Source organism: Dipodomys merriami, unplaced genomic scaffold, assembly GCF_024711535.1.
Source record: "Dipodomys merriami isolate MVZ:Mamm:240054 unplaced genomic scaffold, mDipMer1.0.p SCAF_28, whole genome shotgun sequence".
Taxonomy (NCBI): Eukaryota; Metazoa; Chordata; class Mammalia; order Rodentia; family Heteromyidae; genus Dipodomys; species Dipodomys merriami.
In genome coordinates, this window is record NW_027204270.1 from 12,739,922 (window position 1) to 12,767,793 (window position 27,872).

Genomic DNA, 27,872 nt, shown 5'->3' on the forward strand with positions numbered 1-27,872 from the left:
TACATACATACCATGAAATATTAGCCATAAGGAAAAATGAAAATATGCCATGCGCATGGAGTCTCTGGAAGCCATTCCTGTGGTCCCCAGCTCAGAGCCTTGATTCTGAGGCCTGTTGACACCTGTTAAGTGCTGGGCTTATGCCTGTCCAGGAATCCAGTCTCCCTGGAGACCTTGTTTCTCTGAGGCCTGAGACTGGGATGGCAGCCAAGTGACTCACAGGATTCTGAGCTCAAAGGATTATGGGGGCCTGGGCTTCTGGAGTGGGAAGTTATTATCCTCACCCACTTGCCAGGGGGAAGTATCCTTGGTGCCCTGTCCTTGGAGCCGTCCTTGCCCTTCCTGGGAAGGAAAGGGGGAAAGAAGCTGGAACTGGGCAGGGCAGAGAAGAGAAGGAAGCCTTCGTTCTTGCCTCATTGGTCACTCCTTGGATCAAGTTCTGTGCAGCAGATAAGAGCTGGGCTTGGGTCCAAGCCTGCCTCTAATCCACCAGGTGGCCTTGGGGGAGTAGCACCCTGAGCTTCTTTTCTCATCCACAGACTGAGATAATGCAGAACAACCACGAGGACCAAGAGCCCAAAGGAGGGGCTTTGTAACGGGCCTGACAGGTAGGTAGCAAGTTCTCCATAACTGACACCTGTGCTAACGTTTTATTAATCAATTCCCTAAGACCCACAGTAAGTGAATTCCCTAATTCACATCCACAGTTGTGCGACAGGAGTTGTCATTCCTCCTCTGCAGGTCTGCTTTGCTACCGGGGCCATCACACCTGCCAGAGAGGAATTCCAGGGGCTTAAATGAGATTCTACCAGTCGGCTTGCCACCCCTCTAGGCCTCAGTATACTAACTTATGAGTTAATTTTAGCCTTTCATAGCATTGTCAAAGAGGTCATCCCAGCAAGCATATTGCTTGGCACATAACTGTTGCTTTAAAAACAAATTCAAAGTCAGGCATTTGTGACTGATAATCCCAGCTACTCAAGAGGCTGAGATCTAAGAATCTAGGTTCAAAGCCAGCTTGGGAACACAAATCTAAGAGATTCATCTCCAAGGCCTGAATTAAGCCCTAGTACTGGTACAAAACTAAACCAAACAAAACCCAAGTTCAAGGAAATTGTTTCAGAATGAGGAGAGGGAGGAAGATTTAAAAAAAAGGGGTGAGTTTGATATATATAGACCTGTCACAATGAACCCTCCCCCACTTTGTACAACTAAAGTCTGCTAATTAGAAAATCATGAAAAAATAAATTCAGAGCTGGACCCATGGCTCAAGTGGTAGAGTGCTTGCCTAGCATGTAAGAGGCCCTGTGTTCAATTCCCAGTACCACTAAATAAATAAATGAATAAATAAATAAATAAGGTAAAGAAAAAAAAACAACAAATCCAGCATAGAGCAGGTATTCTAGAAATGGAAGCCAATTCAAGCCATCTTCCAAAGTACTTTTTTTGTGTGCAGTGATCCTTGAGGTACTACTTTACCAGGTGGAGTGAGTGAAGCAAGCTCCTTTTCTATCTCCCTGCTCCAAAATTCCAGTTATTCTACTGTTCTGACCTGAGAGAGAATAAATCAGATGTTCAACGATAGGAACAGACTGCACTCAATCTTAGCTAAAAGGCAGCGAACGATGCCTTCCATGTGTTTTTACTCAGATAATAGTCTGCCTTCCCTGGGGCGGGCTGTGTTCCTTGTGTCTGCTTCAATTGTCTCTGCCCTCTCTGTTTTAAGTGAAGATCTCCTAGGCTGCTTTTGCTATCCACATGAGTAGTGAGGATGTAATTCCTTGTTTGTTTGTGTGTTTGTGTATGTCAGTCATGGGGCCTGAACTCTGGGCCTGGGTGCTGTCCCTCAGCTCTTCAGCTCAAGGGTAGCACTCTACCACTTGAGCCACAGCGCCACGGGCTTCTGGCTTTTTCTGCTTATGTGGTGCTGAGGAATCGAACCCAGGGCCTCATGCATGCAAGGCAAGCGCTGTACCACTGAGCCACCTTCCCAGCCAGTAATTCTTTTCTTTATTATCAAACTCCGAATGTCAAGGGATCCCTGGCTCAGTCTCCGGGCATCCGGGACTAGAGGTTCGCACATCCTGCCTGACAGATTAAGTGGTTTTGATTATTTATATATTCACTGCAACCCTTGTGTTCGAACCCGGTGAAGGGGTCGGGGTCCCGCTAGTGCGCTGGGATTGCACACTGCATGGCAACAAGTGAGAGCCCCTCAGCGGCCAGAGGAGCGCGCGCACAAAGCGCGCTCACCTCGGGGGTTTGACTCCACGCTTCCAGCGGCCTGCGGGTGGGCGGGGCGCGGGCGCGGGGCCGGGGCGGGGCGCGGGCGCGGGCGCGGGGCGCGGGCGCGGGGCCGAGGCGGGGCGGGGCGCGGGCGCGGGGCCGAGGCGGGGCGCGGGCGCGGGGCCGGGGCGGGGCGCGGGCGCGGGCGCGGGGCGCGGGCGCGGGGCCGAGGCGGGGCGGGGCGCGGGCGCGGGGCCGAGGCGGGGCGGGGCGCGGGCGCGGGGCCGAGGCGGGGCGCGGGGCCGGGGCCGGGGCGGGGCGCGGGCGCGGGCGCGGGGCCGGGGCGGGGCGCGGGCACGGGGCCGAGGCGGGGCGGGGCGCGGGCGCGGGGCCGGGGCGGGGCGCGGACGCGGGGCCGAGGCGGGGCGGGGCGCGGGCGCGGGGAGGCGGCCTGGCCCGGCCCCGCCCCGAGCCCGCAGCGCCCTCCCCGCTTCCGCCGGGGCGGGGCCCGTCGCCCCTATATCTGCCGCCCGGACGCCGCGCGGGCGGATCGCGCCTCCGCCCCGCCGCAGGTGAGGCTGGCCGGGCCGGGGCTCCGCACGTGCGGGGCCGGGGAGACCTGGGCGTCTGGGGGAGAGGGGTGGAGAGGAAGTGGGGCGCCGAGGAATGCAGGGGAGGAGGTGGATGGAGGGACGCTGAGCAGTCTGCCTGCCTGTCTGCCTTTCTGTCCATCTGCCTGCCTGTCTGTGTCTGTCGGTCTGTCTGCCTGCTTGTCTGTCTGTCTGCCTGCCTGCCTGCCTTTCTGTCCATCTGCCTGCCTGCCTGTCTGACTGACTTCCTGCCTGTCTGCCTGTCTGTATGCCTGCCTGCCTGCCTTTCTGTCCATTTGCCTGCCTGCCTGTCTGTCTGTCTGTCTGCCTGCCTGCCTGCCTGCCTGTCTGTCTGCCTGCCTGACTGCCTGCCTGTCTGTCTGTCTGTCTGTCTGCCTGCCTGCCTGCCTGCCTGCCTGTCTGTCTGTCTGTCTTCCTGCCTGCCTGCCTGCCTGTCCATCAGCCTGCCTGCCTGTCTGTCTGTCTGTCTGTCTGTCTGCCTATCTGCCTGCCTATCTGCCTATCTGCCTGCCTATCTGTCTGCCTGTCTGCCTATCGGCCTGCCTATCTGCCTACCTGCCTGTCAGTCTGTCTGCCTGTCCATCTGTGGAGGGCCGGGAGGCAGCTCTGGGGGGAGACAGGGATGGTGACAGGCTGGGAGCTGACTGGGGTGGCAGGTGTGGGGCCCACAGGGTGCTGGGGTGCCAGCGCAGGGAGCACCCCGTCCCTTCCCAGAGGGGAGTCTAGGAGGTTCTGGGAGAAGGGGTGGGGGGCGGCTCTGGAGACCTCAGGGATTTCCCTGTGCGACCTTGGAGACCGTGGGGGGAATTTCAGGTCCAGGCCGTGGGGCATTTGCTGGGTTCGCAGAACCTGACTGCACCTGGCAAACATGGAACCCCAACCAGGGACCCTGGTCCACTGGAGATCAGCTGCACCTCCATGAGGGTCGCCCGGTCCAGCCTGGCTGCGCGGAGCCACCTTTCCTGTGCCCCAAGCTGGGTGACCCCAGCCAGCCTGTCCACCCTCTCTGGGCTCTGTCTCTTCCTCAGGGTCTGTTCAAAGCCCGGGTGAGAGCTGAGCTCCAGGGAAGTTCCTTGGGAATCACGCGGTTCATTCCCATCACATTTCTGGGCCTGGAAGACACCGAGGGGTGGTGACTCTGTTGCTGGGACACCCGGGGCCTGCTGGGACTTGTCCAGGCTGCGTCCACCTCTGGGTGCCTGGGGTGTATTGCCATGCTCGAAAGGCAGGAGCACTGGGCCTGGGGAGTCTGACAGAGGAGCAGTGTCCCCGTCTGGGGTGATGGGGAGCCTCTGGGCCCGCCAGAGCTGTGGGAGAACTCTGTGAGACAGGCATCCCCTGGAAGCATTCATTGCGCTGCACAATGGGCCTTGACCTGGCCAGCCATGTCATGGTCTGTTTATTTATCTCGTTGAGATGAACTCTAGCTGTGCGCCCAGACTGGTTTAGAACTCCTGTGCTCAAGTGATCTACCTCACTCAATCTCCTGAGTAGCAGGGATTGGAGCTATGCATAACAAATATGGGCTTGATTTTTATTTTTTATTTTTGTCGGTTGTGGGGCTTGAACTCTGAGCCTGGGCGCTGTCCCTGCGCTCTTCAGCTCAAGGCTAGCGTTCTACCACTTGAGCCACAGCGCCACCTCCGGTTTTCTGGTGGTTAAATGGAGGTAAGAATCTTGCAGACTTTCCTGCTTGGGTTGGCTTTGAACCTCCATCTTCAGATCTCAGCCTCCTGAGTAGCTAGGATTACAGGTGAGAGCCACCCACGCCCAGCAATGTTAATTCTTTTTAAGACAAGGTCTTGGAACTTTTCTTCTCAGAGTTGGCCTCAAATGACATCATCGGCCTCCTAAAAAACTAGAATCCTAGTTATTTAGCCAATGTCTATTATTATTTAAAATTTAAAATTTTATTTATTTTTGACACAGACAGTGACTTTCTATGTCCCTGACTGGGAACTACAAAGTTTTTAATCTTCCTATCTGAACTTCCTGGATACTGGAATTATTATTTTTTAACTGGTATAAGAAACATGAACGTTATTCATATTGATGGGGTAGCATAAGATGTTTTTGCTATATTTATACATTGTATAATAGATCATGGCCTTATTATTTTTATCTGAGGTTAGACTTTGTTCTCCCACAAGATAAAATGGTCTTAAAGAGAATTGCTGAATAATCAGAGCCCAGAAAAGCAACAATGAATATTTTGTATGCCAGGAAGGAGGCAGAAGTCTAACCAATTGATGCTGATAATGAGTTAGCTTTAAACTGCAAGGGGGCAGAGTAATAATACCCTGATCTCTCACCTTTAGGGATTAATTTGCTGTTAGCTCTCCAGGACAGTTTTGAACTGCTCTGTTCACTACTGAGATGCTAGCGTTCAGCACAGAGTAGGTCTAAAATCAACACTGTTGGAATGGCCCAGAGCTTCAAGGCCCCTGTGAAGTCATTGGTGAATGTACTCTCTCCCTTAAGGGGTGTTTTGTTTTTGTGTTTGTTTTGTTTTGTGCTTATACTGGGGCTTGAACTCAGAGACTCTCACTTGTGCCTAGCTTTTTCACTTAAGACTAATACTCTACCACAGCTGCACTTCTGGCTTTTTGCTGGTAAATGGGAGATAAGAATCTCTTATATTTGTCCGCCAGAACTGGCTTTAAACCTTGATCCTCAGGTCTCAGTCTTCTGAGTAGCTGCAATCACAGATGTGAACCACTGGCACCGTGCTTCTCCTTTGACTTTTGGTAGGGCCATCTAGGGGAAGGGTCATCTAGGGCCTTGAGGGGCTGAGCCAGACCCAGCCCCATGCCAGAGTCCACACTGAGCATCTGGGATTTTGTTTTGCTCTCACCAGAGTCCAGGAGATAGCTGATCTTGCCCTCTGATTGTAATCAGGGAACCAGCTCAGAGAGGTTAAGGAACTTTTTCCAAGTCACCCAGCAAGTTACAAACTTGAAGGACCCAGGGAGAGGATCATGGCTTCTTTTGAAAGAAATCTCAGAGGCAAGTGGTAGGTGCCCACTTTTTGGGCAGCGGGCTTTTCCATTTCTCCAGGGTGGGTACCAGGTGCTTCCCTCCTGTCTGGATCTTCTAGGCCAACTGACATTGTGTGGGAGAGCCCTTCAGGACAGGGAGCCTGTCTGCTGTAGCTGTTAGGTCATGAGGCCAGATCTTGACGTGAAGTCTGCAGATGGAGTGACGAGGCCTCTCCCTCTCTGAAGCCCACTGCCCTGCACTGCACACACAGCCCATTCTTCTGTTTTGCCACAAGGGAGCTATGACAACCTTTAGATAGGTGTGTCAAGTGAAGGTGAAGGGAGGTAGGGATGGCAGGCCTGGAAGAGGGAGACGAGGAGGTGACCTTGAGTTTCAGGAGAGGAGATGGAGCTGGGTGCTGGTGGCTCAGGCCTGTAATCCTAGCTACTCACTAGGCTGAGTTGTGAGGATCGATGTTAAAGCCAGCCTGGGCAGGAAAATGGAGGTGTGGCTGAAGTAGAATGAAGGAGATGTGGGAAAAGGAACTCGTGGCCACACATAGTAGCACATGCCTATAATCCATACTTATGGCACTGAAGCAGAATGATCTTGACTTTGAGGCAAGCCCAGGCTGCATAGTGAGGCCCTGACTCAAAAAACAAAACGAATGCTGGGCCCTGGTGGCTCACACCTGTAAACCTGGCTAGCTACTCGGGAGGCTGAGATCTGAGGATCGTGATTTGAAGCCACCTGGGGCAGGAAAGTCCATGAGATTCTTCTCTCCAATCAACCACCAGAAAACCAGAAATGGTGCTGTGTTTCAGAGTGTTAGAGTGCTCACCTTGAGTGAAAGAGTTCAGGGACAGCGCCCAGGCCAAATTTCAGCCAATTTTCCTGGTCCCTAAATACACCATTAGGGATAAAAGTTTGAGGTGAGTTGGGTACTGGTGGCTCACACTTGTAATCCTAGCTACTCAGGAGGCTGAGATCTGAGGACCGCGGTTCGAAGCCAGCCCAGACAGAAAAGTACGTGAGGTTCTTACCACCAATAAACCACTAGAATACTGGAAGTGGTGCTGTGGCTCAAGCAGTAGAGTGTTTGCCATGAGCTGAAGAGCGCAGGGACAGCACCCAGGCCAGAGTTAAGCCCCACGACTAACAAAAAAAAAAAAGAAAGAAAAGTTTGAGGTGAAATAAACTGTGACACTAACTACCAAGGGGCTGGGCTGACTTTTTAGAAAATGTCAGGGAAATCTCTTAGGCTGGGGATATTTCCAAAATTACTGCTATTCATATTGATAATGTGAAGGATCATTTATTGTGTCCCTGAAGTGTGCTAAAACTTCGTTGTGGTATCCTTGATAACTGGCAGCAATCTGTCAGGTGGCTAATGTAATTCACGTGAAGGAGCTAAGGATCAGAAAAGGTGAGTCACTAACCTTATGTCACACAGCTGGTACATTATGGAATCAGGTGTCAAACCTGGTTGTCTGAAGTTTATCTCCCAATAAGCCTGTACAAGAAAGTAGCTTCTCTCTTCTTCCCCCTCCCCCGCCAATGCTTTTCTCTTCTGATTAGGAGACAGGAATCGGCCAAGTTTGCCTGACATCCATCAGCCAGGCCCTGGATACCCAGTTCCCAGCCATCTTTGCTCTGGACTTGCTCTGTGTCCTCTGGTAAGTCAGAGTTTCCGGCCAGCCCTGGCCTCCTCCACATGTCTTCTGCAGACATGCCCAGTGAGCTGCTGCTTGCAACGAGGTCTGGTGAGGAGGGGACACAGGTTGGCCTGGATTGTACCTGTGTGGGAGTTGTGCAGGGAGGGGGAGAGGGATGGGAGGTTGTCCTTAGTCCCACCCTCTGATGATATCACATGACCTCTCCAGATTCTGTAAAGCCCTGCCCTTCACCTGTGGAAGTGTCTTCCACAGTGCTTCCCATCTGGTGACTTTTCCCAGTCCCCCCTCCCACCCCCAGGCTCCAGAGAAACACCCCCAGGTAGCCTAGTGCAATTTACTAGGCCTGGAAGGGCCTGTGAGGTGCGCTGGGCTGGGCTGGGCTGGGCTGCCTTGAATAGGCAAGGCCTGGCAGTTTAATGGGCAGACTGCTTAAAATGCCCGCCCCCTTCCCTTTGGCTCAGGGTGGACCCCTGGGCCTGATCCTTGTCTTTCTCTTGGATTTGGGGAGGAAAATAAATTCTGCAAGGAAAAGCATTTATGTGGGTCCAGGGCCTCTGCCTGAGGTCTAAAGGAAATAGAGCAGCGGGAGCTCCGTCTCAGTATGCTGTCTCTGGGTTCCAGCTTTGGGCCTACTGTGTGGAGGGCATGGGGCCTTGAGTGGGTGCAGTAAGCTGGGGGTTCCCTGGAGATTGAGTAACCAGAAACATAAGAAGATGGTTTGCCAGAGAGGACCTGGCTGTCTGATTCACACGCATCTTCCAGAGTGGCTCTGTGGGAGCAGGTGGCTGGGGGGTGGAGGTGGTGGTGGAGTTTGTCTGGCAGGGTTTTCAATGGGCTTTGGAGTTAATGAATGAGCGTAAGCCTAAATTAGGCACCGGGTACCATCACAGTCCATAGAATGAACGATGCTTGTAGAAGTTAGTAAGCACACAGCCTGAGGGTAAAGTGCGCTGCTCCACTCTGCCTAGGTAGGTGGGTAGGATAGTTAACACCTGGTGCTTCAGTTTCTTTATTTGGTAAATGGGAATCACGAGCCTCACTGGAAGCTTCCATTGATTAGTTCCATGTAAAGTGTTAGCACGGGACGGGTGCTGTGCAAGCCTTTGCTGTCCCGGTGTCACCCCGCCACGTCATCAGGTTCCCCAGGGCAAAGGTCAAATCCTTCACCGCGGTGCCCTCTTCCCATGCTGCATGTGGAGGGGCAAAATGGAAGACAAACCGTGGCACCCGTCATAGGTCAGAGGTGCAGGGACAGGCCGGGGACCCTGCAGGAGCGTTGTCCTGGCCTGGGCGGATTTCAAGGCATGGAAAGGAACTCTGTTCAGGGGCTGTTCAGTCATTGGGGCTAATTGGAAAGTGATGGGAGGGCCATGTGTACCCGGATGAGGGGCTGGTGAGCTTTTGGTCTGTTTAGAGTTAGTGGCCATTGGACAGTGAGAGGAGGGCCCAGGAGGAACTAGGAACACTGGGAATGGGGTTGAAGATAAGGCTTGTTTTTATAGGGGTGTGTGTATGTGTGTGTGGTACTAGTAGTGGGGTTTGAACTTAGGACCTCATGCTCTTGCTTAGCTTTTTTTGGCTCAAGGCTGGCCTACTCTACTACTTGAGCCACACCTCCACTTCCAGGATTAGTTGTAGGCTGTGTGGGGGGGGGGGGGCGAGTTGGGAGGATATTTCTCAGGAAAGAAAAGTAGCTTTTGGGTGAAGCCTTGAAGGAAGGGTGGGGTGCATTGTGAGATTGCTGTTAGGTGGTTCTTTCATTCAGCAAACACTGAGTTTTGCTGAACACCAGACGGTCACAAAGTAACAAGATAAACTACTCTTACTGAGCTCACGGTGACAGCTGTAATGTTCACAGGTGTTCCAACCATCAAAGGATGATCAGATTGTAGCTAACTCAAGCACAGAGATGGGGGGTGGGAGAAGGAAAGCACTATAGAAATGGGTTCAGAGACATGAATAGTGTTAGGAAAATGGAGGAGAAAGGAAGGAAACAAGCTGGACTCAATCTTGCACAGGTGAGGACTGTTTATTGAGATAGAGTAGCAAGGGACACAGCCTTCCTGTGGGCTTGGAGACTGAGCAAAGAGCTGGGACAGGAGTTGGGTTCTTGTGAGGTCTGAGCAAGGAGACAGAGGTTAATAAAAAAGCCATTAGGTTTAGGGAAGTGGGAGGCTTTTCAGTTGGGCCCACAAAGGAATGTTTACAGCCAGGCTCAGGTAGATTGCCCTGCCCAAGTCAGGCAGTCTACACATCTCTTTGGTGGCTTGCCTGGTATCTGTTTGCACCTGGGAAAACAGTGGGGGCGGGGGTCAATCCTTCTTATTCCATCTTTGGATACATAGAAAGAATAGGCCTAGAGGCAAGTCCTTCATATAGGGTCTTGGGATACATAGAAAGAATGGACTGAGAGGGGAGCAACATGAGATATGAGAACAGAGAAGATTCCCATCAAATTGGAGTTTTCCAGGTAGGCCAAGCTGGGCGATGCTGGCTCATGTCTGTAATCCTACTACTCAGGAGGCTGAGATCTGAGAATCTCGGTTCAAAGTCAGCCTGGGCAGGAAAGTCTATGAGACTCTTATCTCCAATGAACCACCAGAAAACTGGAAGTGGTGCTGTGGCTCAAGGAGTAGAGCACTAGCCCTGAGCTGAAGAGCTCAGAGACAGTGCCCAAGTCCAGATTTCAAGCCCCATGACTGACAAAAAGAAAGAAAGAAAATATCTTAGAGGAGACAACCTGTGTAAAGCTACAGGTATATGAAGCAGTGGGCAGGGAGAGTTTGGTGAGGCTGTGGCTGGATTTGAAGTGCACTGTGGTTGAGTACCAGGGCTAGGGGAGGCAGAGCCAGCAGAGCGCTTAGCAGTGGGAGTGGTGTGTCTGCTAGTGAAGTCATTGTTGCTCCCAGGGGCTTGGAGGGCCTGTCCTCATCTCCTGGATTCAAAGTGACAGGTATATATCAGCAGAGAAAACAGCTGGAGCTGCTGTGTGGGGCCTAGGCTGGGAGGCAGTGGGTGAGGCAGGGAGCCTGTTCTACCTCCTGGGATATATCAGTCTGCAACTATCTCTTTTTTATTGATATTACTTTTGTTTTTCTTTTTTTTTTTCTGTTGGTTGTGGGGCTTGAACTCAGGGCCTGGGTGCTGTCCCTGAGCTTTTCTGCTCAGGGCTAGTGCTCTACTGCTTTGGGCCACAGCTCTACTTCTGGTTTTCTGGTGGTTAATTAGAGCTTAGAGTCTCACAGACTTTACTGCCCAGGCTGGCTTCAAACTGCCGTCCTCACATTTCAGTTTCCTGAGTAGTTAGGATTACAGGTATGAGCCACCAGGGCCTAGCTGTTGTTTTGTTTTTCTTGTGCTGGTACTGGGTCTTGAATTCTGGGTCTGGGTGCTGTCTCTTAGATTTTTCTGCTCAAGGCTGGCATTCTACCACCTGAGCCACAGCTCCACTGGAGCTTTTCGATGGTTCACTGGAGATAAGAATCTTTACAAACACCCAAGCTGGCTTTGAACCCTGTTTGTCAGATCTTGGCCGCCGTGGTAGCTAGGAATAACAGTCTTCTTGCTCGCATGAGGGGGGAGCTGAGCTCTTCCTGTCCACCACTCTTTCTTCCTCAAACCCGAGGACTGAGATGTTGGGAGGAGGGAGGAAGACCTGGGCTGGAGGGGGCTAGGTTGGGGTAGGTGCACCTGACTTCGTTCTGGTCTCTCTTCCAGCTCCTTCCTCACGTCTCAGCCATGGCCATGGCGGTAGCCCAGAGGTTCAGCCACCTGCTGTCCAGTCTGTGGCAGGTTGGCCAGGGGCCTGTGCAGCCAGAGCCCGTGTTCACGGTGGGCCGTGCCGAGGTGCCACCCCTCTTCTGGAAGCCCTACATCTACGCGGGGTACCGGCCTCTGCACCAGACCTGGCGCTTCTACTTCCGCACGCTCTTCCAGCAGCACAACGAGGCGGTGAACGTGTGGACGCACCTGCTGGCTGCGCTGGCGCTGCTGCTGCGGCTGGCCGTGTTGGTGGGCACGGTGGACTTCCAGGAGGACCCGCACGCCTTGCCACTCTTCATCATCGTCCTGGCTTCCTTCACCTACCTCTCCTTCAGCGCCCTGGCACACCTCCTGCAGGCCAAGTCGGAGTTCTGGCACTACAGTTTCTTCTTCCTGGACTATGTGGGTGTGGCCGTGTACCAGTTTGGCAGCGCCCTGGCACACTTCTACTATGCCATTGAACCTGCCTGGCATGCCCAGGTGCAGGCCATCTTCCTGCCCACGGCTGCCTTCCTCGCCTGGCTTTCCTGTGCCGGCTCCTGCTACAACAAGTATACCCAGAAGCCAGGTGTACTGGGCCGCATGTGCCAGGAGGTGCCCTCGGCGCTGGCCTACGCGCTGGACATCAGCCCCGTGGTGCACCGCATCCTGATGTCCCCTCACCTGGACACGGACGACCCGGCTCTTCTGTACCACAAGTGCCAGGTGGTCTTCTTTCTACTGGCTGCGGCTTTCTTCTCGACCGTCATGCCTGAGCGCTGGTTCCCCGGCAGCTGCCACATGTTTGGGCAAGGCCACCAGGTGTTCCACGTCTTCTTGGTGCTGTGCACACTGGCTCAGCTGGAGGCCGTGTCGCTGGACTATGAGGCCCGGCGGCCCATCTATGAGCCTCTGCACACTCGCTGGCCCCACAACTTCTCCGGCCTCTTCCTACTCACTGTGGCTAGCAGTGTGCTCACTGCCCTCTTTCTCAGCCAGCTGGTGCGCCGCAAACTCCATCGGAAGATCAAGTGAAGGGTGGGTGACAGCTGGGGGTGGGGAGGGGAGGGAGAATGAGAGAGGGGCTGGGGTAGGCAGGGGGCCCTGGCTTGGCTCCAGATGGGAACAAGGCCTGGTCAAGTTGCTTATGTCTGGCCACGGTGACTCACTGCACACACCTCCGTTGGTAAGGTCACACTGGCTTGAAGACTGGCCAGGATCTTTTGGGCCTGCCCAGCTCCCTGACCTGGGAGAGGGAGAGATGAAGGTGTGGACCCCCTTCCATCCCACCCCTCCCCTTGCTGGCTGCCCATCCACTGCCTCATACCACAGGGGCTGGTCAGCCTGGGTCAGGATCCTAGGGTGGGGCTTCCAGGTTGTCTAGGTGGGAGGTGAAACTTAGGCTACTATCAGATGGGAGCTGGGAGGCTCCACCACTATGACAGTTCAGGAGAGGAGAGGGAGCAGGGTCAAAGATGTGCCTGGATTGTTGACCCCCACCCTCTATTGTAAGGGAGTCCCATCCTGTGTGCATATCCTCCCGGTCACCACCCAGTGTTCCCCAATTCTCCTAGCTCTGGTCTCTGTCCCACACAGTGGTGTCAGCTTCTGTCCCATTTGCCTTGTTCCTGATGGCACCAGTCATCACTCTGTTTCCTGGCCCTCTAGTCAGTGCATCAGGGCAGGATGACAAGGGCTTACCCGGAATGAAGCATCCAAGGAGGCACCTTGGGAAGAATGCTCAATGCTGCCTGGGGCATTCGGGGTATTGGGTCAGGAAGGGTGAGTAGGAGTTTGCAGAATAGAAGGGTGTTCCAGGCAGAAGGGAAATCTTGTGCAAAAGCCCAGAGATGCAGGAGCTGTTCTGTGGGGCTGGAGCAGAGGGTGGTCTGAACTCTGAACTCCTGGATTCAATAAAGTGACTGTGATAAAAGCTCCTTTTTGCCTTTGTCTGCCCCCCACCCCCACCCTCTCTCCTGGTACTAGAGTTTGAACTCAGGGCCTCACAATTGCTTAGCTTATTTGTTTAACTGGTACTCTACCCACTCAAAACAAAACAGACGAGCCACACCTCTAGCCCAGCAAGATGTTTTGTTGGTTATTTTGGAGATAAGAATCTTATGGGGCTAAGAATGTGGCTTGGTAGGTAGGTAGAGTGCTTGCCTAGCATGCACCAAGCCGTGGGTTTGATTCCTTAGTACCACACGGTGCCCAGGCCCTGAGTTCAAGCCCCAGGACTCAAACCAAAAAATATTTAGGGTTGGAGATGTGGCTCAAGTTTTAGAGCATTTGACAAGCACAAGCCTAAGTTCAAATTTCAGTACTGTAAGGTCCGCTCCTGGATGGCAAGCAAAGTCTCCGCCCAATACCTGTGTTTCCTAGGCAACTGGCACACCTGGAAGAGGTCACCTTTGGATTCGAGGTGGCCACACCTCCCCCCCCCCCCCCCCCCCCCCCCCGTTCCCACCCTAGATAATGCCTAGCCCAGGGTCAGACGCTCTCTTTCCCAAGTCTTTTCCCAGCTGTGTGGAGTGCCAACATGGCCTGGTGCCAGCTGGAATGATGAATAAACCTACCCTTTACCTGAATACCACGTGTGTGGTGTGTTCTTACTCAGCTGCCTCTCTTTAAAACCTTAACAAGTACCAATAAATGAATCCTCCCCCTCCATTTCTTTTTCTTTTTTATTGTCAGTTGTAGGGTTTTAACTCGGTGCCCTGACTCTGTCCCTCAACTTTTTCACTCAAGGCGAGCACAGTGCCACTTCTGGTGTTCTGGTGGTTAATTGAACACTGATCCTCATATCTCAGCCTCCTGAGTAGTTAGGATTACAGGCATGAGCCACCAACATATGGCTTTTCATTCTTCCTTCCCTTCCTTCCTTCCTTCCTTCCTTCCTTCCTTCCTTCCTTTCTTTCTTTCTTTCTTTCTTTCTTTCTTTCTTTCTTTCTTTCTTTCTTTCTTTCTTTCTTTCTTTTTCTTTCTCTCTCTCTCTTTTTTTCCAGTCCTGGGACTTAAGCTCATGGCCTAGGCACTGTCCCTGAGTCTCTCTGTGCTTAAGGCTAGCACTCTACCACTTGAGCCACAACACCACTTCCGGCCTTTTCTGTGTATGTGGTACTGAGGAATGGAACCCAGGGCTTTGTGCATGCTAGGCAAGTACTCTACCACTAAGCCACATTCCCAGCCTTTTTCTTTTAATATTCTTTAAAAACAAAAACTCCAACCTCTAAGTGAATAGTGTTTCTCCACATCCTATTCTAGGATGTGTCTCAGTGGGACACCAGCATTTTGTATTTGAAGTGCCTTCAAAATTTGTAGAAGCTTCACAAATGTTACCTCATTTGATCCTCTAAGATCCAAGGTTACATAATAATTGCTGGGAGGTTTTTGTTTCCGTGCTGGGGGTGGAGCCCAGAGCCTGGCGCGTGCGGAGGACGGGTTTGTGAATCCGATTTTTTTTTCTGGTCGTGGGTCTCGAACTCGGGGCCTGGGCGCTGTCCCTGCGCTCTCCAGCGCAAGGCGAGCGCCACCTCCGGCTTTCCGGCGGTTCATGGGGGAATCAGAGTCTCCCGGACTCTGCTGCCCGGGCTGGCTTTGATCTCAGCCTCCGGAGCGGCTGGGCCACTCAGCCGTGAGCCCCGGCGCCCGGCTCGAATCCGAGGTGTGACTTCGTGTCACTACTCCCGGGAGCGTGGCGCGCCCGGCTCGGGAAGGGGGCATCCCTGCCCCTGGTCCAGGGGGATGGTGGCGAGGAATCACTGAGGGCAGAGCAAAGCCCTGGGCAACTCAGCGAAACCAAAAGGAGGCTCCTGGCCCGTCCGGGGGAACCATTCACAAAGCAGGGCGTCCAGAACCCCTCCGAGAGCCGGTCCACCCCGGAGACGCCAACGGCGCGTGCGCGAAGGGCTCGCCGCCGGCGGCTCCGACGCAGGGGGCAGGGCCTTGCCAGAGGCGGCGCTTACGTCACGACGCCAGCGACGTGCTCCCACCTCCCGCGTTGGCGCCAAATCCAAACTCTGCCGGCTCCGGCCCTGGCGGTTCTTGTGGCGTCCGCAGCCCGTGGGCCGCAGCCGGTCTCCTCAGCCGCCATGAGGCGGAGAGGCCCGGAGGAAGAGGCCTGCGGCGTGTGGCTGGACGCGGCGGCGCTGAAGAGGCGGAAAGCGCCGGTGAGCGGGACGGCGTCGAGGGGCTGGAGGAGGGAGGAGTTTGGGGGGCACCTGGGGGTGACGGAAGTCGGTGTCCGTAACAGTTTTGGGGCGCACGGACGACGGGGGCGGCTGCGTGGGGGTCGGGGAGGCTGGAGCAAGCCGCGGCGAACGCAGCCCCGCCGGGGGAGGGCCGTGCTACGTACAAGTGGGGCCCCCCTCCCCTCCCCTCCCCCCTTGCCTCCCCCTCCCCCCCTTCCTCCTCTCCCCTCTCCAGTCGGTCGTGGGGCCTGACCTCTGGGCCTGGGCACTTCCGCTCTATCACTTGAGCCCTACCACTTCCGGTTTTCTGGTAGTTCATTGGAGATAAGAGTCTCACGGACTTTCCTGCCCGGGCTGGCTTTGAACCGCGATCCTCAGATCTCAGCCTCCCGAGTAGCTAGGATTACAGGCGTGAGCCACCGATGCCCGTCTTCATTTATTTTCTTTCTTTCTCTGTACTGGGGATGGAACTCAGGACCTCAAGCTTGACGTGCAAGTACTCTTATCATTTGAGTTACATCCTTTGTTGATTTTTTAGTTTGTCTTTCAGATAGTGTCTTGTGCTTTGTCCTGGCTGGCTTTGTACTACTACTATCTTACTATCTTTCTACTTTGCTTTCCAGGTAGCTGGGATTATAGATGTGTTCTACCACACCCAGCTTACTTTTGAGATAGAATTCCCCATCTCCCCTACCCCTCCTGAGGCTTTAACCCAGGGGCTGGGCACTGTCCCTGACCTTTTGCTCAAGGATAGCACTCTGCCACTTGAGCCACAGCACCACTTTGGCTTTTTCTGCTTATATGGTACTGCGGCGGAATGGAACCCAGGGCTTCATGCTTGTTAGGCAAGAACTCTACCACTGAGCCACATCCCCAGACCCTCTTCCTAACTTGTGTGGGCTGGCCTCCAGCTATGATCCTCCTGTTTCTACTTCCCAAACAGCTGGGGTTACAGGCCTACTCACCCCATTATGCCAGATTTATGGATCAATTTATATGTTTTCATAGAGTGGCTTTACTCTTGCTGTATTACATCATGTAGAATAGTACTCAGTACATGAAATAATATTGTCAGCATAGGCTGCCCTAACAAAATGCCATAGACTGGATGGCGTAATAGTTTGTTTTCTCACAGTTCTGAAGGATGGACGTCACATTAGGGTGCCATTCTTCTCCCGGTGCTTAGGTGCCTTTTGCTGGTGTGTGCATGTGTGGGAAAAGAGACATCTTTGGTGTTTTCTGTGGTTGTTGTTTTGTTTTTAATTGGTATTGGATTTGAACTCAGTCATGCACTTGATAGACAGAGGCATCCTGCCACTTGACGCATAGTCCCCACCTCTCAGCCCGTTTTAACTGTGCTCATAGTTAAAGTGAATCACCAGACACTTCTTAAGGCGATGAGCTTCCTCTGGCCACCCATTTGTTCTTGTACCTTTTAGACTTCAGTGAACCTGACTGTGCTTCACTCTGCTCCAGCCATCCTGGCTGTGAGAGAAGCAACCCTCTGCTTGGGACTTTGTACCACAAAGCTTAAAATGCGTGGGGTTTAGTCAGTTACATGCTCTAGTCTTTCCTTTGTTCAGATACCCTCTTATTAATACCTTTCCCTTAACCACCATAAAATAACCATTCCCTTATCCTACACTCCATATTCCATCACTCCTTTCCTCCCCACTTTTTTTTTTTTTTTGGCATCACTACTTTTTTTTGTGTACCAGTACTGGGGCTGGAACACAGGGCCTCTCAGTCTTTCTTAGCTGTTTTTTCTTGAAACTAGCACTCTACCACTTGAGCCATATCTCCACTTCTAGCTTTTTTTGGTGACTAATTGGACATATGGAGCTTGTGATCTTTTCATGTGTGGGCTGGCTTCAAACCGTGATCCTCAGATCTCAGCCTCCAGAGTAGTCACGATTACAGGTGTGAGCCACTAGTGCCTGACATCTTGCTTTACATAGCACTTGTCACACTTCTGACATATTGTGTATATGAATTTCCTATTCACTTGTTTTCCTCCTACTAGAATGCAAGTTCTACCAGGCAGTCCTTCAGATAGTATGAATATTGAGTGAGCAAGTAAATAAATGAGAGAGCTAATTCACCTGGGCTGAACTTTCTTGTCTGAGTTAAGTGTTTATTCTTTCTCACTTTGGTGAGAGGGCAGGTAGGATTTTAAGCTTCACAGTGTAAATTTGGCTGTTTAAAACGTGTGCTGGATTAGGGCTGGGAAGGTGGCTCCATGGTAGAGTGCTTGCTTTGCATACATGAGGCCCTGGGTTTGATTCCTCAGCACCACATAAGCAGAAAAAGCCAGAAGTGGTGCTGTGGCTCCAGTGGTAGAGCGCTAGCCTCGAGCTGACGAGCTGAGGGACAGCGCTCAAGCCCAGAGTCTTAAAAAAAAAAAAAAAGTGTGCTTAACATCTCCCTCCCTCCTTTCTGATAAATATTGAAAAAGGGAAGTTTTATTGAAACTGCAGTGAAAATAAGGAAGTCTGAAGTAGTAGCCCTGTTAGGGTCTGTACTGTAAGACTGGTAAGGGGCTACTGACATAAATTAACAAATATTTATCAGTATTGTAGTGATTTCTTACAGTTGTAGTGACTTCTTACAGTTGTATGTGCCTGGGAAGCCATTTTAATTATCAGCTGGACTTTCCTATATCAGAAGTAGGGGTCAGTCACCACTGAAATGATTCCTAGTCCACCAGCCCCACACTCCCAGTTCCTCTATATGGTCAGTTCCGGTAGAGGCTGATGCACTGCTCCCTCATGACCACTTCCTGTGTGGCAGCCTGTTTGACCAGCTCCACTGGCCCTCATACCCTTACCAAGTATGCAGGTATGAGACTGTCTCAGTCACTGTGTGACCTCCTGGAACTAATGTCGGCTTGTGTTAAACCCACCAATGAAAACTTCCCAAGGAGCTGAGTGCTGGTGGCTCACGCCTGTAAACGTAGCTACTCAGGAGGCTGAGATCTGAGGATGGTGGTTCAAAGCTAGCCTGGGTAGAAAAGTCCATGAGACTTACCTCCAGTTAACCAGCAAAAAAAACCCAGAAATGAAGCTAAAATAGAGTGCTAGCCTTGAACAAAGAGCTCAGGGGCAGGGCCCAGGTTCTGAGTTGAAGCCCATGCATGATCAAAAAAACAAACAAACAAACAAAAAACAACTCCCCAAGGGAAACATGTTTAGATGACACCCTGAACCCACTATAAAGGAATTGGCCCTTAGGTCTCTCCCTCTCTTTCCTGTGCTCACTGTCCCCTTTCTCCCCCCCCTACCCACTGTGTGTGTCTGTACATGTGTACGTATGTGTACAAGCGTAGTATCAAAAAAAAAAGACTACACATGTCAATTTTTTGTTTGTTTTAGTTGGTTGTGGGGCTTGAACTCTGGGCCTGGACACTGTCCCTCAGCTCTTTGCCTCAAGGGGAGCACTCTACCACTTGAGCCACGGCATCACTTCTGGTTTTCTGGGGGTTAATTGGAGATAAGAGTCTCATGGACTTTTCTGTCCAGGCTGACTTTGAACCACGATCCTTAGACCTCAGCCTCCTGAGTAGCTAGGATTACAGTCATGAGCCACTGGGACCCGGCTCAGTTCTTATCCCTTCAAAAGATGGAGCCTGCCTTTGTAGTAAAACTAACACAAACTTATAGCTAAATTATCAGAAGTGATAAGTGAGGGACCAACTGAATTCAAGTTGTACAGGCAGGTTAGAATAATCTCATAGCTGAGGATTATGTATATGATCCTGATCTGTTTGATAAGTGTAGCAAAGCATAGGAATTAATATTTTCAGGGTGAACTTAATAGTCAAACAACAAGTTGTCACTTTCTGTAAATCATCACAAGGAAACCTTGTGATAGCGAGAATAGCAGGGACTTTTTCCTTTCACCATTTGAAAAAAGAAAATCAAAAGGCATGCATATGATAGGTCAAAGAATCAGTCTTGGGACACTGGTGGCTCGCGCCTGTACTCCTAGCTACATCTGAAGATCGTGGTTCAAAGGCAGTCTGGGCAGGAAAGTCCGTGAGACTCTTCAATCAACCCCTAGAAAACCAGAAGGGGCTTAAGTGGTAGAGCAGTTGCTTTGAGCGGAAGAGCCCAGAGTTCAAGCCCCACAACTGACCTAAATAAATAAATAAATATCAGTTTTTATTGTAAATTAGGTTCTTAGGGCATTCTGTGTGTGGGGTGTGTGTGTTTGTTTGTTTGTGTTTGCACGTGTTCTGGTCCTGGGGCTTGAACTGAGGGTCTGGGCACTGTCTCTGAGCTTGTTTTGCTCAAGGCTAGTGCTCTACTACTTGAGCCACTTGTGGCTTTTATTTTATTTTTTTGAGCAGTTTTTTGGAGATGAGTCTCACATACTACTGCCTGGGCTGGCATTGGACTGTGATCTTCAGATCTCAACCTCCTGACTAGCTAGCATTACAGGAGTGAGCCACTGGTGCTCAGCTCCCTGGGCATCTTACTAAGAATTAAGAATTATTAATGATTAACAAGAATTGTTAATACCACAGTTAATGCTTACCAAGTGGTTTGGTCCTGCAGGAACTATGCCTACTAGGCAGGTTTTCTTATATTGTACAAAGTACACATTGAGGCTGTCTTTGAGTGTGTATAATCAGCCAAAGGACTTCGTACCTGAGTTCTCCATTCCAGATGACCTGTCTAAGTCTTTAACATTCCACTGAGGTAAATGCCCGTCCCTAAAGACCTGGGCATGCTCAGCTATCCCCAGGACTATATTGTTGTCTTCTAAGGAAGAAACTTGTTTCTACTCCAGCCATTTATGGCCAGATTGATAAAAAGTTTTCAATTGTTTTGTGAATTGAGGTCTGTTTCTGATTACTGTAGTTATCTGAAGTTCCCTTATAGGACTTAGCATATGTGAAACAAGCAATCGATTTCTTAATAGCCATCAGTTTCTCCCTGAAGTGGTGGTAGACTTTACCAGGGCAGAAAGAATCTGTTTCACTCACTCTATTCCAATATCCAGCATAAAGGTGCTAAACTATTATTCACATTATTTCACATATTTAGGATATGTTCCTTTTAAAGAGCCATGTGTGAATTCTGGCTTTCTCTTAACATGTTGGCTAGGTTCAAGAGAGCAAGACCAGAAGGGCATGGCATTCTAGTTTTGGATGTCATGGATTGCTTCTAGCACGTGTTAGTGGTTAAGGTAGTCAAGGAGTACTTCCCAGTTTAAGGAAAGGAAATTGGACCTCTCTACTTGATGGGAAAAGTCCTACTGCAAGGAGGACATGTGGAATGCAGTTCTTGTATTATCTACCTTTGAAGAAGGTAGTTATGACTGCTTATACTTCTAATTTGGAAACTTTTGGCCATTAGCTTAAGTATATATTGTCCCCCTCCAGCCTTTTCCTTGCTTTTTTTGAGACTATGATTAAGAATACCTCATATCCCACAGATTAAGACTTTAATCTTTTTTGGTTTTCTTATTTTGGATAGTTTGTTACTGTGTCTAAACTGTCAATAAACCTAACTAGTGAAATTCCCCCTTTAGAAATTTTCCTTATTTTACTAATTTCCCTTTAAATTCTTAAGCATAGACATAATTTTAAGTTAACTGTTAAAGTTGTCTGCCAACTCTGTTGCCTCTGACATCTCTGTTTCCATTAACTGGTCCTTCTGCTGTAATTATAGTTGTTTCTTCACAGCTAGTAATTTGGTACATGCTAGGAATGTTACATTTCTATATTTGGGTTTGTTGCCTTTAGTAAGGAAGTTTGTTTTGGCAAGTACTACTCAGTTTGGTATTTTCAAAATTGCTTTTAAGCTTTGTTAAAGCAGCTTTGAAATTTGTTTTTGCCCTAGAGTTAGTTTAGGTCTGTCACTAAAGGATGTTTCTTTGGAGCATTTCTGGTGCTCACCATTTCTCCGCTCTGGGTAGTAGGAACTTGGCTTTGTACAAGCTCTGGGAGTTGTTCAGTTTGCAATTTTTATTTATTCTGCCTGGCCTATAGAATTCTGGGAAACACATATGTAACTCTGTATTCAGCAATGGACTGGAAGGCTCTCTGCAGATTTCTGGAGGTCTCTGAGCTGTAAGTCCCAGTCACCTCAGCTTCCCCAGATGCAATATCAGTCTACTCAGTTCCTAAAGAAGTGCTCTGCTTGGTTGTATAGTATGATCTGGAAAGTGCTTGGATACAGAGTTAGGATGTCATAGCTCATCTTGTTTACCTGCTTGTTGGGGCTCACAGGTCTGTAATGTCTGTTACCCACTGTTTCAAAATATATTATTTATTTGGTGCAAGTCATAGGAAAGGTTAGGAAAAGAGGACACTTTGAATTGACTATAAGCAGATCATCTCTAGAGTGAGATTTCTTTTTTATTATTATTTATCTAAAGAAACTTGCTTTGTTTTTGCTAGTCATGGGCCTTGAACAAGGGCCTGGGTATTGTCCCTGAGCCTCTTTGTGCTCAAGGCTAGAGCTCTACCACTTGAGCCACAATGCTACTTGCTACTTCCACCTTAGTAGTTTATTGGAGATCAGAGTATGGACTTTCCAGGCTGGGAAGGTGGCTCAGTGCTAGAGTGCTTGCCTTGCATGCATGAGGCCCTGTGTTCGAATCCTTAGCACCACACAAGCAGAAAAAAAAAGCTGGAAGTGGCCCTGTTGTTCAAGTGGTAGAGTGTTAGCCTTGAGCTGAAGAGCTGAGGGATAGCATTCAGGCCCAGAGTTCAGGCCCAATGATTGACCAAAAAAAAAAAAAAGAGTATGGACTTTCCTGCCTGGACAGGATCCTTAGATCTCAGCCTCCTAAGTAGCTAGGATTACAGGTATGAACCACCAGTGCCACCTTTAAAAAAAAAAAATTGTGCCAATCCCCCACTTCTGGCTTTTTGGTTGTTATTTGGAGATAAGAGTCTCATAGACTATCCTTTTTGGGCAGTATTTGAACCATAGTCCTCAAATCTCAGCCTCCTTAGTAGCTAGCATTCGAGGTGTGTGTCATGGCACCTGGCTTGAGACTTCATTTTCAATGTATTTTTAATCCAGTTTTCTAGTTGTATGTGATATAAGGGAAAGTTCCATACTAGTTGATTTATTAATTTTATAGCTGAGATTTCCTTCCTTTTGTTAACCACTTAAAGTACTTTTTTTTTTTTGTGATTAAGTTGAACACAAGCTGTGTCGGTGGCACTGAGGCCACATTCTTTTTTTTTTGGTTGGTTGTGGGGCTTGAACTCTGAGGCCTGGGCACTTTCCCTCAGCTCTTCAGCTCAAGGCGAGTGGTCTACTGCTTGAGCTACAGCGCCGCCACTTCTGGTTTTCTAGTGGTTTATTGGAGATAAGAGTCTCACAGTCTTTTCTGCCTGGGCTGGCTTTGAACCGCAATCCTCAGATCTCAGCCTCCTGAGTAGCTAGGATTACAGGCTTGAGCCACCGGGGCCCAGCTTGAAGCCAAATCCTTTTTTTTTGTTTTGTTTTTGTTTGTTTGTTTTGTTTTGGTTGGTCGTGGGGCTTGAACTCTGGGCCTGGGCACCCTCCTTGGCTCTTCAGCTCAAGGTGAGCGCTCTACCGCTTGAGCCACAGCACCACTTCGTGTTTTTGAGTGGTTTATTGGAGATAAGAGTCTCACAGACTTTCCTGCCTGGACTGGCTTTGAACTGGGATCCTCAGATCTCAGCCTCCTGAGTAGCTAGGATTATAGGCGTGAGCCACCAGTGCCCCGCTAAGGCCACATTCTTTTTTTTTTTTTTTGTCGGTCATGGGGCTTGAACACTGGGCCTGGGCGCTGTCCCTCAGTTCTTCAGCTCAAGGCAAGCGCTCTACCACTTGAGCTACAGCGCCACTTCCGGTTTTCTAGTGGTTTATTGGAGATAGGAGTCTCACGGTCTTTCCTGCCCAGGCTGGCTTTGAACCGAGATTCTCAGATCTCAGCCTCCTGAGTAGCTAGGATTACAGGCGTGAGCCACCGGTGCCCGGCTAAGGTCACATTCTTAACCACAGTATAACCATTAAAAATGTATCACCTGTTGATGTAGGAGCCTTAAATCTAATGGAGATTGCATCATCTCTGGACCTCTTTTAAATGTTTTAGTCAGCTTGACTAAGTTTTTTTGGAAAGCAGAAAACTGAGCTATGGTTGAAATATTTTGATTCCTGAGAAAAATATCAGGATGGCAGGAAGGGGGAGGGGGGCGTGGAGTCTTGGTGTACAGACTACTTACAGAGCAGGGAGCCCAGAGGTCTAATGTGGTTCTAGTCACCGATGTTTGGCTTACTCCTCCTGTTTGGCAGCTTTGTTGTTGTTGGTGGTGGTTATGGGGCTTGAACTCAGAGCCTGGGCACTGTCCCTGAGCCCTTTTGCTCAAGGCTAGCACTCTACCACTTTGAGCCACAGCTGCACTTCCAGTGTTTGAGTGGTAAATTGGAGGTAAGAGTCTCATGGCGACTTTTCTGCCTGGGCTGGCTTCCCACAATCCTCAGATCTCAGCCACCTGAGTAGCTAGGATTACAGGTGTTGAACCACCAGCACCTGGCTTTTGGCAGCTCTTTTAATAGTAATAGGTTCTATTTTTTTTTTCTCCCCCTTTTCAGACACATTTCATCAAACCAGGCAACAAAATACTAACACTCTTTCCGAGAGAGAGAAAACCTAATGTTTCTCATACTCAGAGAATGTCTGCAGGGACTCAGCAGACCAGCATTGCTTCTTTCATCACCTTGCAGCAAGGTATGGTAATCCATTTGGGAATACTTCCTTATCCAGGAAGCAAAAGGAGTGTGTTCTGGAACATGTATGAGATGCAATGAAGCTAGTATACTATGTTAAACTTGGCTGACCTGTGATATTATGAAACAAAGGAAATTATGTCTTTTTTATTTTATTTGGTGGTAGTGGTGGTACAGGGACGTAAAATATTGTGTATTTAAAGGAAATATTTTAAAATAAAGGGTATATGTTAAAATATAAACACCTATTTGCAAATATACTTTTCTGGGGGCTGGGAAGGTGGCTCAGTGGTAGAGCGCTTGCCTTGCATGCCTGAGGCCCTGGGTTTGATTCCTCAGCATCACATAAGCAAAAAGAAAAAAAGCCGGAAGTGGCGCTGTGGCTCAAGAGGTAGAGCGCTAGCCTTGAGCTGAAGAGCTGAGGGACAGTGCCCAGGCCCAGAGTTCAGGCCCCAAGACCGGACCGGACCGGACCAAAAAAAAAAAAAAAAACAAATATATTTTTCTGGAATAGATTTACCTCTCTCCCTCCCTCCCCCCCCTCCCCCCCATATTCTTTAACCTGGTCAGCCTGGACCACAGTCCTATTTTTGCTTCTGTGTGTGTGTGTGTGTGCTGGTCCTAGGACTTGAACTCAGGGCCTGAGTGTTGTCCCTGAGTTTTTTGTTTTTTGTTCAAGGCTACCAGTCTACCACTTGAGCCACAGCACCGCTTCCAGCTTTTTTCTGAGTAGTTTGTTGGAGATGAGTCTCATAAACTCTCCTTGGGCTGGCTTTGAATCATGATCTTTGGATCCTTTGGATCTCAGCCTCCTGAATGGCTAGGATTATAGGTGTGAGCCACCAGTGCCCAGTTTGTATGAACTTTTAATGTGCATTCTCTCTTCCACAAAAAAAAAAACCTTCAAACATTTCTTTTGCCTTTTATTAAAAGGGAATAGTTTTTTCAAAAAAAAAATTTCCACTTACAAAGTCTCACACAGTCATTTTTGTTGTTGTTATTTGTTTGGTTTTGTCGGTAGTGGGGCTTGAACTCTGGGCCTAGGCACTATCCCTGAGCTCTTCAGCTCAACGCAAGTGCTCTACCACTTGAGCCACAGCACCACTTCCTCACACAGTCATTTTTGTAGTATAACTCTTATTGAAAAAATAAAGGAAAATCAAGAGATTGTTTTTGTAATTATGGGTGGAATGGAAATCCCATGTCCTTCATCCTCAAGACAGAACAGGTTGCATGCCTGAGGCCCTGGGTTCGATTCCTCAGCACCACATGAGTAGAAAAAGCCGGAAGTGGCACTGTGGCTCAAGTGGTAGAGTGCTAGCCTTGAGGTAAAGAGCTGAGAGACAGTGCCCAGGCCCAGAGTTCAGGCCCCACAACTGACAAAAAAACCCAAAAAACAAGACAGAACAGGGTCCATTCCATATCTGATTTACTGGGAAAGCTAGAGATTTGTTGTTTCTTCTCTCCCTCCCTCCCTCCGTTTTTTCCTTTCTTCTGGTTTCACCTTGTTGCCTGTGTACTGTCCCTTAGCTTTTTCACTCAAGGCTGGCACTCTATCACTTGAGCAATGGAAGGTCTACTTCTAGCTTTTTGGTGGTTAATTGGAGATAACAATCTCATGGACTTTTCCTGCCTGGCTGGCTTCAAACCAGGATCCTCAGATCTCAGCCTCCTGACTAGCTAGGATTATAGGTGTGAGCCACCATGCTCAGCTGTTTTCTGACTAAAATTTTCTTCCCACTAGTTGACGTAGTATCCTAATGTCTTCACTTTTGTTCCCATGAAATAAACGTTGGGAAACCTTCATCTTGTTACCAAATGTTTCAGAGTTGGATGGTTAAATGTGATCCTTGAGACTTTATAAAACTAGTGTGTGCTGAGTATTTTTTTGTTTTGTTTTCTGGGGTTTGAACTTAGGGCCTTGAGCTTGCTAGGGCAAACACTTTATTACATGAGCTATACCTCTACCCAGAGCATGTTTCTTTAAGGGCATAATATTCAAGAATATTTGTCTGGATCACTAGTAGAAGCCATAGCAAAAAAAACAAAAAACACAACAAAACTGTTGTCCCTCTTGTTAACCACGGAAATAAAAACAGCTAGAAAAATAGGATGTAGCCTGATCATATGCCTTATTAGACTGCTTGCTAAGCAGGTGTACTGCCTCATACTTGGCTCTATCACTTAAGTTATGCTTCTAAACCCAATTTTGCTTTAGTTATTTTTCTGATGGGGTCTTGTGTGTTTTGGCTGGGGCTGGTCTTGGTTACCTATGGTATCCAGGTCTGGTATATTTGTTGAAATGGGGTACCCAGTAACTTTTACCCTAGCTGGACTTAAACCCTGCATCCAGACTAGCTGGGATTAACAGGCTTGAATCACTATACCCTGCCAAGAACTATGCTTTTTTTTGTTTTTGTTTTTTTAAAGATCATTAGTAGATTTAAAACAAGATCAGCTACAGAATTATTTCAAGAGCATAAAAGCACAAGGTGGTAGAATAGCTGGTATTGATTTCAGAGACAACTAAAATCCTGCTCAGGGCAATTTTTCTCCAGTGTAATATTTGTCCACTCCTGTTTTATTAGGAATGACAAGTGGCAGTAACCGGAGAAGTGTTTCATCTCACATAAAAAGTCAGATTAATGAAGAGTCCAAGAAAGATACAATCCATCTAGACTGTTTGATCCAGGGCTCAGAGGATGATTGTGTAGCACTCCCTTTGGCCACTTCAACCCCTGCTGGTCTCCAGGAACCTAGACTTTCTCCTCAGTCCGTTGAGACTCCTGGCCCCAACAGTATGGGAACTCCATTTTTGACAGTTCTGTCTTTGCCCCAATCTGAAACCCCTGTCTCTGCTGGAGAGAGTAAAGCGTCATTGGCTTTTTCCTCTGCCCAGGACTTGGAAAGTTCTTGTTTGCTAGACCTACAGGAGGGCAAGGGAGATTCTCCCCACAAACTGAAAAGGCTTCGTGGATCTAAGACCAACTATCAGGGCACTAAGGGACATACCACCCCACCCGGGGGGAAATGTCATCAACCTCTGGACAAAGGAAAACGAGAAAGGAAATTGTCTGCTAAAGAAAACAGGCAAGCCTGTAAGAACCTTCAAACTTACAGGGAATCTTTGATTGGAGAAGAAAATACAGAATCAGTGAAACAAAGTCCTTGTTCTCCGTCTGCAATTTCCCAGAAGAGTGAAAAGCATGACAAGGACTCCTGGAGTCAGCTTTTCACTGAAGACTCTCAAGGCCAGAGGGTCATTGCCCACGACAGAGCTCCTTTTCAAGATGTAACCAACGCCTGGAATCAGGGTTTAGAGCAGTGTCCTGAGCAGCATCCTCACAGCCCTAAAGCTCAGTGCCAAGATGGGCCCACTCAGTTGCATCTGCAGCCCAGCTTGCTCTTTACCCAGGACTCTGAAGGTAACCAAGTTATGAGGCACCAGTTTAAAATGCTTATATGAAGGGGTTTGGTTCTAAAGGTGCCCTGAAATTGCAGGGTGCAGGAAAGTTATCTTGTAAGGTGGAGGTGTTGGGGCAGATGAGGGTTTAGGAGGAAAGTGGGTATGGGATGAAGCTGTTGTCATTATTGAGCACTTTGTGTAAATAAAGCAGGCAGTCAGTGCCACTGTTTGAGACAGTGTGGTTGGCATCATGCTTCTCCGTCAGGAAGAAGGCGGGTGATTTCCAAATGAGGCTGTGAGCACTGAGGAGGGAGGGTAGGGAACAG

At 49.5% G+C, this 27,872-nt stretch overlaps 2 protein-coding genes and 1 pseudogene across 4 annotated transcripts; 2 read left to right on the forward strand and 1 right to left on the reverse strand.

The window, feature by feature from the left end:
• Positions 1-302: 302 nt before the first annotated feature.
• Positions 303-12,270, forward strand: Paqr7 (progestin and adipoQ receptor family member 7). Of its 3 annotated transcripts, none has more exons than XM_070037590.1 (3): positions 303-608; positions 7,395-7,492; positions 11,210-12,270. In XM_070037590.1, exon 3 carries the CDS (start codon positions 11,231-11,233, stop codon positions 12,266-12,268), a length of 1,038 nt encoding a protein of 345 aa, XP_069893691.1. In that variant the 5' UTR covers positions 303-608; positions 7,395-7,492; positions 11,210-11,230; the 3' UTR covers positions 12,269-12,270. The 3 variants fall into 3 exon arrangements, with proteins under 3 accessions (XP_069893691.1, XP_069893693.1, XP_069893692.1); XM_070037592.1 differs by lacking the exon at positions 303-608 and adding an exon at positions 2,748-2,798; XM_070037591.1 differs by lacking the exon at positions 303-608 and adding an exon at positions 5,440-5,850.
• LOC138838482 (U2 spliceosomal RNA) lies at positions 1,451-1,627 on the reverse strand (annotated as a pseudogene).
• A 2,964-nt stretch (positions 12,271-15,234) lies between the features above and the next one.
• Positions 15,235-27,773, forward strand: Aunip (aurora kinase A and ninein interacting protein). Its single transcript, XM_070037594.1, has 3 exons — positions 15,235-15,402; positions 24,006-24,141; positions 26,729-27,773. Exons 1-3 carry the CDS (start codon positions 15,325-15,327, stop codon positions 27,604-27,606), a joined length of 1,092 nt encoding a protein of 363 aa, XP_069893695.1. The 5' UTR covers positions 15,235-15,324; the 3' UTR covers positions 27,607-27,773.
• Positions 27,774-27,872: the final 99 nt, after the last annotated feature.